General features: G+C 40.0%; 1 protein-coding gene across 1 annotated transcript; it reads left to right on the forward strand.

Moving 5' to 3' along the window:
* The first annotated feature begins 317 nt into the window (after positions 1-317).
* Positions 318-12,002, forward strand: LOC110042302 (TNF receptor-associated factor 4-like). The gene is made up of 9 exons (XM_089297606.1): positions 318-547; positions 772-832; positions 1,074-1,178; positions 1,524-1,682; positions 4,071-4,151; positions 5,416-5,493; positions 7,139-7,656; positions 9,778-9,860; positions 10,219-12,002. The coding sequence occupies exons 1-9, from the start codon at positions 378-380 to the stop codon at positions 10,299-10,301; spliced, it is 1,338 nt and encodes a 445-aa protein (XP_089153732.1). The 5' UTR covers positions 318-377; the 3' UTR covers positions 10,302-12,002.
* The last annotated feature ends 3 nt before the right edge of the window (positions 12,003-12,005 follow it).

Consider the following 12,005-nt stretch of genomic DNA (forward strand, 5'->3'; position numbering starts at 1 on the left):
TCAAACCCATCGTCGTGTTCTTCCTCGTCGCTTGTTGAATTTTCCGTAGAATTATAATCGATAGGATCTGTGACCACCACTTCCCTCTTGTACAAAGTCAAGAGCGGAAATAAAAGAATAAAGTTAACGCGCATGACAGCTTACTTTATCGAGATCACGCGAGGTGGGCTTATTAAACTGCTATTGGTTGAATTCCAGAGCAAGAACATTATATAATACGTAACATGCATGAAGAAACATATAACCCCGTTCGGCCGTAATGACTGACAGCTCCACAAAGAAAACCAATCATATTGATGAAACCTAAGTAGCGTAGCCTTAAACACATCAAGCACTTTCACTTTCTACTTCCGCGCTGGTCTCTGAAAACAACGACTATGGAGGAAGAATTCGAAGGTGAACCAAGAATTGGTGGCCATGATTTTGTGTTTGTAGATGAGTTGTCTCCAGGCCAAACCTGCTCCATATGCCTTCTTGCCATGCGGAGCCCCGTACAGACTGTGTGTGGTCATCGATTCTGCGAAAGCTGCTTGTTAGAAACATTCAGGTTCTACATGATGTACTGTTTGTGAAAGCTTCATATCTTGGTATATACAAACAATGTGAGGGGCTCAGTGCCTACAGAGTATCCGCGATATTAGGCAAAACGGGAAAATAAAACTGACTGAATGATACGTCCAGCTATCTAGCATACTCGGTTGCCACGGTCTGACACAAACACTAATGCAAATCGTATCAACAGCTATCTAATTTTTTATTTGCATTTCTCAGGGATCGGGAATGCCATGGTCAAGTTTGTCCACAAGATAGGAATCCTATTCCTGATGGAGGGGTGAGTTTACTGAAACGAATAAACTTTATATGATGAAGTTATCAATACTCTGAGCAGCCGCTTGTAACTGAATTACCTCCAAGTTTAGGGTGACTCACGAAATAATCAGAATAATGTATCTTAAGTTTTGAACTTAGTTAATTCATTATCGGCAATGATCACCGGCTTCTGCAGCTACGGCTGATTGCTAGTATCGATGTAGGCATTCAATGTTACGTATGTACATCGCTGTTTGTTACAGTTCTTTCGAGATGTGGCCTGGGAGAGGGAGATACTTTCTCTCCGCGTCAAATGCAAGAAGAATGAAAGAGGATGTGACTGGACTGGACAACTACGTCACTACGAGGTAGCTTGTTGTAAATGATTAGCTTAATTTTCGATCGGATAAGCTTTATATCTCATATCTGATGCAGCTTTGACTATCGAGCAAAGATTATCGAAGACTCCGTCAAAAGACAATCGACAACAACCACATCAATATCATGAAGTTAAAACTCCAGATTTTGTTGTACCGTACGGATAATTAACCACTAGAGGCATTTGTTTTGGTTGCGGTAATTTGTGCAGATCAGTGAACAAGCAATACGCATGTATGGCTATACAAATAAATGGAAACAAACAGCTTCTGCAACCGACGTGAAAATACTGGAGTTGAGAAAAGGAACTAAATTGTTGTTATCATCTTTCGCAGGAACATTTTAGCTCATGCCAATATGAGGACGTAATTTGCGATGACTGTGAGAAAGAAATGCAGAGACGACTCCTGCACAAACACACCACATCAGAATGTCATAACAGGATCGTGCAATGTGAATACTGTGAAGAACAGTTCGCCTTCTGGGCAACAGAGGTGAGGCTGCTCAACATCATTAAAATTATTGCTTTGGCATACCTATATTTATTCATTGATTTATTGACTTATTGATTTATTTGTTTGTTTATTTGGAAGACACACATAATTTACAATATTCGAACATTACATACAATACTAAAATTAGGTACATCGCTAACATTACTGACAATGTTAATAATGATAATAGATGTCCAACAGTAGCAATTAAATGAAAGAATGAAAGATGCGAATGTAGCCATAACACTACTGGAAAAATGACCTGAAAAAATTTCAGGCTCTGAACGGGATTCCCGCGGGGGGGGGGGGGGGGGGACACTACCATATATGGGCTATATAGGTATGTGCCGCTGTGAAGGGTATGGTTTTCAAGCAGTTTACTCCAGGATAGGGTATATAAATCAGAGCGTTTGGGTCTAGAATAGGGTATCATTTTTCACAAAACTGACTTGTTGGTTGAAGATTTTATCTGGACTAAGGAAACCAGGAATTGCCACTCAAAAATATAAAAAAAATCAAATCGGCAAGTTTAAAGGTACGCAAATCAACCTCAACAGTGTCGATAGATGAGGGGATTTGGAAAGTTTACTCTAGTATAGGGTAGCAAAATTCAGCTGAACTAGCTCTGGTATAGGCTAAGGGTTCCAGGGTTCCAGCGGCACATCCCCACCCAGAAATTCCCAAAGTACCCCTCCCCCGGACGGGATTCGAACCCACGACCTTTGCGTTACCGGTGCAATGCTCTACCAACTGAGCTATCAAAGCCACATGAGAGCGGTCGTGTGTGAGTTCGGCTCTATATGTTCAGTGGACGTAATACTCGGCTCGAGCGTATGAATTCCATGGTAACAGATGGTAATTTCAGGTCATTTTTCCAGTAGTGTTATGGCTGCATTCGCATCTTTCATTCTTTCAATGTTAACAATACTTACAATACTGACTTAACTTACACTATTAAAACTAAACAATGTTAAATAAAACAAAAACAAAAAAAAAACCAAGTCAAAAACAAAAAAAAATAGTTCCCAGAACGAGAAAGTATGAACGCAACTCGCACAGTCACGGAAGTATCATGAACAGTTTTATAGTACCTTGTGACTAAGTTTTTACAATAAGTGGGCTCAAGTACATTGGAAAATGTTTAAAGCTTTCTTTTCAAGAGAGACTTCTCTGAAAATATCAAGTTTCGTTCTAAGACGAAGAAGAAAGCTGTCAAAATCTCACTTGTTATTTCGCAGGCTGGTACAAAAGATATTATGATATTTTGCGAGGAGAAGGGCATAGTTGAGTACTCGCTTAATACGCAATTTTTAGTGCCAGCCGTACAAAATTATCCATTTATTGAGAATTAAGTTTTGTTTTAATTTTTGATACCACCAATCGGTGACCCGACCCCATGCCTTTATAACAAACTCGAGTGATTTGTTTTGGTTTGTAGATATTCCATTAGGCAAAATTCTTGTTTATTGTATTAAGAGTGTGTTTTAGTGACCTTATTCTGGAATACAAATATATATTCCGGAGTCATGATTCTAAAATAGGTCATTAAAACGATTATTCTGCTTATGGAAAAATACAGGCTCTGGATTCTTGCACCTTGTTTTAGTTACGTTCTATATCAAAAAAAAACTTTCATTTCCTCGCTCAAGGAAAGGAGTAAAAGCTCCACTTTTTTCCAACTCAGGGAGTAGAATGTTTTTTTTCTGCGTAACAACCCATTTTCTTTACGACCCCATGTAGAGGGAGGTACTTTACCGAGTACTCTACTCCCAAAGAGCAAAATGCCGCGGGTATTCTGAAATTGGAATAGTGACTCAATCGAAAGGATACTTCAGGTAATTCCATTTATTCTTACTCCGGAATATCAAAGGTCGTCGATTGAACGCAGCCTGAATCCAAGAAAAAAGCACTGAATGGAGGCATTTTTCGATTTTAGGCGCTGCATTTCCAGGCTGAGGATCACATAAGGGTATAATGAATTCGAATGAATAAGCAGATAAGCAGAAGACAAAGCGATCCCTGCATGTGGTAAACACCCAGTTGGAGTACAAGTTATTCTAAGATTGTTGTGTTATTGCCATTTTTGGTATCGAAGAGCTCTTTTCACCGGCAAATGTGGGAGAAAATCAGCTCCAAAATAGCCTATACCCACGACATTGGATTATATTTTAATGCAAATAATCAAGGTTAAGGCCTGGCAAGTGTAAGTTCCTGAAAAGTGCGTAGCATGCGCATTCCCCATTTTTCCCCAGTTTTGCCATACGGCAAGAAATAGACAAGAAATAGACAAACTTTATATGTTGAGGAATATTACATTTTTTTCCCTAGCCACTTTGTAGTTGGTTTAACTGTTTCTCAGTCAAATATGGTGCTCATTCATCTTAACAGCATCATAAAGATTATGAGTGTACGCGTTTTCCTCTGGAATGTCCTCAAGAATGTGGAGTGCAAGAGATTCCAAGAGAGGAGGTACAGATCTAGAAGTATATGATTAGTTAACAATTCCAAAAGGCCTATGATAGCAGTCCTTAGTGTCATCTTCAGTTAGGTAATTAACAATAAGAAATGTCAGCTATGCTAGAATTTCAGCATAAATGACTGAAACATTAAATGTTGCAAAGACCAAACGACAAACTGAATCATCGGCATTATTTCTTCACTTGGATTAAAAACAGTCGCCCGATATCGAGCCTTAAACTGGTAGTAATCGATTCTCTCTAAAACCGAGCAAAAGATGTTGACCTAATCTATTTCTAGAACATTTCAGTTCTTTTCACACGGCTTTTACATGTTTTTACCACAGTACCACGACCTTGGAGCAATTTGTTGTTGCTTCAGACCAGCTAGTTTCATCCAAGTCTCACTTTCAAAGTGTAAATTTGTAAAACCACGAACGAATCCCTTAACTGAAGCAGAGATGACAACAATACACACGTGAAACGCAGTATGAAGGTGGCAGTGGCTTGGAAAGAATTTTGCAAAAAAATAAAAAAAACCCGAGGATTTGGGAGAAATATTGTAACATAGCTCCGAGGCTTTCTGGACAAACGTCTATATTTAGTGGTGTTTTCTTCCTATTCAAGTCGCGTTTGGGAACTGAGGGACAAAAGGACCTTAAAAAATTCGCGATTTTGTCCTGAAAGCCTCGGAGCCATGTTAGAATATTGATATTTATAATCCATCAAATATTTTCGCTCGCGCGCGATTGGTCTAAACACGTCACGTGGCCGAATATTCCCCAGCCAAAACTGGGGAATATCCGAGAATATTCCCCAATTTTCAAAACTGCGCGCGTTGCGAAAAAGATTTGAAGAACAATAAACACAATAGCCTCCATTTTGGGCGAAAATATGCTCGGATATTTGTCCTTGGACATTATCTGTTCCTCGAAGCTCACAGTTCACTTCTCGGAACAAATAATGTCCGCGGACAAATATCCAAGCATATTTTCGCGCCAAATGGAGGCTATTGTTTATATCGAACGTGACCTATTTCAGCAACTTAGGTAACACGCACAAGGACTTCTCTCTGGCTTGCAGAATCTCGAAAACTCATCAGCGCTCAACAAGATTTGATTTTAGCTATGATATCTATTTTCATTCAGTTGTGACAAAGTTGTCGTGGTGAGTCTTATTACTAATAATTGACACACATTAGCTGAGCGACGATCCGACTACGTTTCCAATCCTTCTTACGAGACCGACAATCAGAAACATGCATGTTGTTTTTTTAGGTGGAGTCCCACGTGAGGGACGATTGTGTGATGACCATGGTGCACTGTCCTTACGAGGAAGCTGGATGTACGTTCCATGTAAGTTACGTAATCATATTGCGGTTTGGTATTCACTTTGCCGTTGAAATGATCCACCTAACCAATCACAAAGGAAAGACACTGAATCAAGTAAAAACACAAAGTAAATATACATGGTGCCGGCGCAAATCGCCGCAAAACCTTTGAGACCGAGTTACCGTTGGTTTTGGTTTAAGCTCTGATTGGTTGAGAAATTGTCAGGAGTCTTAGGGAACCCAAAGCAATTACTCTGGGCAATCACAAAGGGCACACAACCTCATGGCTAGTGAAGCAATCAAAACTTGAAGGAAATACATGTCGCTGACGTGAAGCGCGAGAAAACGTGAGCGAGCAAGTCACGATTGGTCAGTTCTGTTTCACTTTTGATTGGTTAACACAGTGATCGAGTCTTTTTTAGCCCGTCGCTCAGTGTAGTAATGCAAAACCAAAGTAATTGCGAATTACATTCGACACAAAAACTGCTCAAAGCGTTGTAAAGCACAACCAAATTAAAAATAGGAGTAACTTTCACATTGAATTGAAAACCGTTCTAACACGATTGCTCAGAGTGCGAGATTGTCTAGTTGAACATATTTTTCCTTAAGACCTAATTACCCGATAATATATCATGTTTACAATAAAACGATGTGAGTTATTTTTAAGTACTAAACGGCAATCAGCTACTTCCGATATGACGCGTACCGTCTTTTTAAGTAATGTTAAGTAATTCTTCATTTTCAGTGGAATTGGTGCCAGAGACTATGGTCTCTTGGTTTAATTTCTAACGCTGTTCCGGCTCTGTTATCCGAATTCGCTGTGTAAACGACGGATCTTTTAAATTCAGTTCCCTAAAGAGCTACACTTTCAAAAGAGACAACGGTTTCAACAGACTTTTGGAAGCGAACGCAATTGTCAAGACTTGGCACTCAGATGAGATCAAGTCAAATCAAGAGGGAATGGCTTTTTATGTGGACCTCTTATTAAGCGAACACCCTCTATTAAGTTGAAATCTGCTTGAGACCTAAATTTTCTTCACATATATATGTACTGTAAAGGAAACCTGGACCCCTCTGTTAAGCGGACGCGGACACGAATATTAAGCAATTTTGTCGCACAAAAGCTGCAATAACCGGACATTTCAAGAGCTTTTTACTTCTAACGCTCAGCTCGGACTCTTTTAACATTGTTCAGCGATGCTACGAAGCAGCTTTTTTTCAAAAGAGTTAGTAATCAACTATTATTTCACAATATATTGGAACCTGTTTAGAACGGACACCCTGTATTAAGCGGACACTAGTGAGCGTTCCAAGGGTGTCCGCTTAATACAAGTTTCACTGTACACCTGAACAAAAAGAAAGCCGGGCTGATACAAAATATAAGCGAGAAGAGTTGGTGCTTATTAAGAAAATCTGTAGTCAAGTCAAAAGTTTCGATTACCGCCTCAGCGAGTGGTTTGTTGATGATCATATTCAATGGCCAACATTGACTAAAGAAGGCCACTAAAGTGATCAGAAAGCCAGTATTATAATTTTTTTCAGTTTCCTGTACTCAACGTATGGTTTTCGAGGTACTTAAGTATTTTCCGGGGGGAACGTTACCTGGGGTTCTCCAAAATACTTGATCTCACATGAAAAGTTAATTCAATAGTTCTTTTAATACTTCATAGGACCAAAGGAGTAATTTGAATGATCATCTTGAGACCTCGAATGAGGAGCATCTGAGAAAAACATGGTCTAAGCTCCTAAGGACAACAGAGCGATTGAATGAGCTTGAGGCAGTGGAGGGTCAAATTGAAGAATTGCAAACCGATAAAGAATCCATGAAAATGTTACTGGATGGCAATAGCGAAGAAATAAGCGACCTCAAACTGTCGGCGAAAAAGCTTGAGGTGGAAAATATGGCACTGAAGAAAGACGTAGCAGCGCTTCAAAAACAGCTAGAAGAAGTAAAACTTACCGCTGCTGGTGACAAGGAAGAGGTCCGTTCACTGAAAGCGGAATATAAAGCATTGAAGAAAGACGTGGAAGAATTGCGATGTAGTACCCCTGAAAAGTCCGAGAAGAAAATGAATAACAATTGGGATTGCGACCGGGAATCAGCATGGCCGAAATATGATCATTACGCGCAGAAAGACACCAAGAGAGAAGTGTTCCAAAACAGAAGAGAATCGGGTAGCACGCATAGGTAGGTACAAAGGAATTCGGTAACCTCATTGGGGGTTTGTGTTAATTTTCAGGAGGCAGTTTTATCACTGGGTTACTGTGATCTTAATCTGCATCTTCACTATCTCACTATGTCTATCGAACTTCACTTTCTATTGATCGCATTAGGAGAAAACTTACCAACATAACACAAATTAAGATAATATATACAATCTCTAGGAATAGTTAGACTACGAGTGGTCCCTCTTTCGTTTAGTCCGTCGAGCGTGACATTAAATAAAGTATAATAAGAAATCAAAGTGGCTATGAGCCACTCAACTTGGAAAATGGATCATCTGTAAACAGTGACAATTTTAAAGTTAAAGCCCACTGGCAAAACGAAACGGTAAGAGAATACACGAGAGGAGACGTAACACCTTTGAAAACATTCTTGAAGTTATTGGTTATCCTCGTCTAAGTCAATGATAAAGAAAGTACAGCTTGTCCGATCAGCAAAACAAGTATAATCGGATTCTCATTTTCATTCCTACTTTCTTCGTTCTTTATTTTCCCAGGCGATAACAGTGATTTTTTTCTTTCTTTGTTACCATTACAGAGATCTTAGAAATGAAACAAAATTATCCAACGTAGAGTCATAATACCACGACGACAGCACCGCGTCTCGTCCGCTCAACAAAGTTAAATCCCTGTTCGGCGGGGTTCCTGCTTGGATGGTTTACTAAATACGAGTACCCCGTGTTGTAATAACTTTTTTTTTTCTTCCCTTTCCAAGGCGATATTAGTGACTGCTGAACTCCCAGTCTTGTGTTTTTTTCTCTATCTATCAACTATTTTGTTCAAATCATTCTGCCATGGCCGTATTCATCTTTGAAGTATTTATTTACAATACTGTATAAATAATAGCGAAACGCGTCGTTCGAATTCTCCTCATGCAATTCTCTTGTCTGTTGATCGTCCAAAACTTTTAATCACGGCTTGAATCATAATTCGAAAATTGATACAGCTCATCAATTTTGTGATTTTCAATATCTGCTCAGTTTTCGGCAATCGAGTACGGTTAAACCAGTATAAGCGGACACCTACGGGAAATGAGCTATTTATATAATTAGCTTCCATATATAAAATGTTCGTGCGAAAATCTATTCAATGTAGATCATTTCCGCGGTAAGGTATCGAGTACTTGCGTCAGAAATCCAAAGAATAACTAACTTGATCTGACACGGTGCAAGCGACTGTAAAACGGCCTTGGACAGCGCGATGTTCGAAACCCAGGGGGGACTCCTATATGAAAAGGTCGGAATGCTCGTCGTCTTAGGTACAAATCAAGGATTCTGGTCTCACTTAGGGTGTTGATGACGAAACGCCACCATTCTTAGCTGTCAAAGTATCCTTTAGGGTTATCTCGAAGAAATAATTATAAAAGAAATGCTCTCATTTGTTTTCCGCTGATCTCTCGAGGACGCAAGTCGGGTCAACAAGTGCGCGCGGGATCCAGTTGGAGGATCTTGCGGTGCAACAAATCCACTCCTCAGTTCTATACCTCTTGAGTCGAACAGCGTTCCGAATTTTAGTGACACATTTGCAGGCATACACTCAGTTTGATTCACATACGTTTTAGTGTCGCAAGAAAAAAATTATTTCTCATCCTCATACAGACGCGATAATGAGAAGACGTCAAGACAAATAATTATATTGGATACGCTTAATTACATTGGAAATTCAGACCGAAAAATCACTCGTCCGTGAAAAGTCAAACTCTCTGGCTGTGTCGGTAGCCACCCTTTCTAGGAATAGTTGGCACAAGTACTATAGCCGTCCCTCCCCTTCCTCCCCCATCGAGCCGAAAACAAAAAGGATGGAGCGTTTTCTACATAAGTGTTCTCGGCGATCTTTATTAACAGCTGATCAAGTCTGAGGAAATTGGAGTGCGCCTCGCAAACCCTGTTAGGGACTAATTCCATTCAAGGTAGAGCGGCTTTCGAATGTATGCACGCTTTCGATGTACTGGGACCTTATCTTAATTTCTAGACAGCGAATTATGTTTTTTGTGGGTTTATTGTTTGCTGCAATAGAGTTTTATAGTTTGCTCAAATGTCGGTGTACATTCGCTGATGACGCTAACTTGCTGACCTGTATTTGACAGCTTAAGAGAATGGACTTCTGCACAAAATAACAAATGGGTGTGGGCGAAGAAGAAGGGAAAGGACGAAGACAATGAGACGAGAGGTATGTATACAGGAGTTTTTCCGACGAAACCTTTTCCCCCAAGGAGGCCGGCTCCTGTTAATTTCCAGATCAAAGGTTTTGGCTATGGCAGGAACATAGGCTATGGTAAACCCGGTGACTGCCAGCCTCACCCAGGGTGACAACTTTCTTTGAATGCTTCCCCCATTTCTACTTACAAGTAAAGTTTTGCAAAAGCCCGCGATCTGAAAAGGAAGTGACGTCATTATGACATTTCCCCAGTATTCTACTCTCTTGAGCAGAATGCTTGAAATATATGGGTTGGTGACTCAACCAAACGGAAATTTGTTACACATAAGTTAAAAAAATCTAAAATTTGTTTCATTTGGTTGATCGGCAGACACCTCTGAAGAGAGAAAGGTCAGAGAGGGCTATAGACGTCCTCCGCCCCCTGCCTTTGCAAGAAGTTCAACCAAAAAGTAGGCCGAATGTTTAGCATGGTTGGGGACAGTTACCGAGGTATAATTTTTACCCTTATACCAAATGCCAACTGGATTAACAGAAATATAACTTTTGAAGCTGCCTTATTTGGTACTAATCATATCGTTTAGTCAGCAAAATACCCAACATTAGGTAACCAGGGTATTAGGCGCTACTACATGTCAGGTTCATAAGGGTGACGGTGTTTGGATATCTGATCTTTGCCAGCATACAGTACATTTTTTCGAATTTTTTGCTCAGCTTCCTGTTTAGTTTTAGTTTTGAGTGAGAAGATACAGCGGAAGGTCTCGTAAGCGGACACCCTCAGGACGCGAGAAAGGTGTCCACAACTGAATCTGGTCTCACTGCAACAAAACGCAGTGATACGGTTTACAAATGTTTACACACTGTAAAATCGTTGTGACGAACAGCATTAGAGGATAATGGGATTTCCTTTCGGTGTTCACTTACGTGAGCTTCAAAACAAAGGAAGGTCTAAATCGCAAGTCCCGAAGGTATCCGCGACCTCTTAGGAAATGTCCGCTCAAGGGAGTGAGTAAATAGAGTTTGTATGGGGAAAAACGGGGTTTTGTGAAGGTGGTCGTAAGTAGAGCTGTCCGTTAACGAGTGACCATTAAGAGAGCTTCCACTGTATATCAAACACTTGAGAGAGTGTTTCACCACAATTTCAAACCCCTCGAAGTTCGTCAAATGTGTTCCCGTGTCTGGAAAAAGTGGTAGAACACAGCCTGACTTGTTTGAAAAATTAAGACATTTTCACAGGTTTTGTTTTACGATTTAATTAGCTATTATTAGGCTGCCTAACGCAGTATGGCTAAGATTACGAAGTTGATTTGACTGTTCCAATTTCAGCAAATCAGTACAGCCTGGAGCACACATAGATAATTAATGATAATTAAGGTCTAGTTTGTCGATGTCATTCAGTCAGTATGCTTTCTATAGACAAGCTCCAAATGGAATGGTTAATTGACGACTGTCCACATCCGTTTCTATTTCCGTATTTTTAGGGAGCGCGCAACGAGCACGGAGACCGAGAGTGCGCTACTCTATACCCTCTTTCGTTTCCCATTAGTCCAACCCCACCCCCGGTGTTCATTGTGGTGCTATATAGTGCCCTAACAATCTTAAGAGAAAATAGAAGGCCCGTGAACAGACTACTCGGGATCCTTGAATCATAGAGCTATGATCTGGTAACGAATGATAGTTTCGTTCGCTCATAGTTAATAGAGGGGAATGGTCACGAAACTCGACAAAGTTCTTTGTTGTATGTTTTTGTTCCCTTTTTTGGCCTTGACCGTGCACAAAACACAACAGTTGTTTACCACTGACCGAGGAACTAACCAATAGAAACTTTTTGATTTCCTAACTCATGCATAGTGTATGAGCACAAAACAAAAGATTGTGCACGGTCGTGGACCTTGCAACCTAAGTCTTGACATCTTTGTTTGCTCCTTTGATGTTGCCCGGCCTCATAATCATTACCCTTTATTAACTATGGAACACTTTGCTAACTTTTTTACAGTGTAGTTTTGAGCGAAAATATACCTATCTTATTACACAGAGGTCCGTGCCGACACCATTGTTGGTTTAAATAGTCTTTTCCCGGTAAAACAACTGAAATTATGTTCACATTGTTGTTTAATCTTTGTACTAAACAGTATATTAAATGATTTTGTTTGTTAATTG

Source organism: Orbicella faveolata, unplaced genomic scaffold (genome assembly GCF_042242905.1).
Source record: "Orbicella faveolata isolate gen_17 unplaced genomic scaffold, um_ofav_v1 contig_3, whole genome shotgun sequence".
Lineage (NCBI taxonomy): Eukaryota > Metazoa > Cnidaria > Anthozoa > Scleractinia > Merulinidae > Orbicella > Orbicella faveolata.

Excerpts from the sequence above, each read along its gene's own strand:
- LOC110042302 (XM_089297606.1), top strand. The coding sequence starts at position 378 with ATGGAGGAAGAATTCGAAGGTGAACCAAGAATTGGTGGCCATGATTTT. Across the intron at positions 1,683-4,070 it reads TCGCCTTCTGGGCAACAGAG|CATCATAAAGATTATGAGTG; the intron begins GTGAGGCTGCTC and ends TCATCTTAACAG. Across the intron at positions 9,861-10,218 it reads CGAAGACAATGAGACGAGAG|ACACCTCTGAAGAGAGAAAG; the intron begins GTATGTATACAG and ends GTTGATCGGCAG.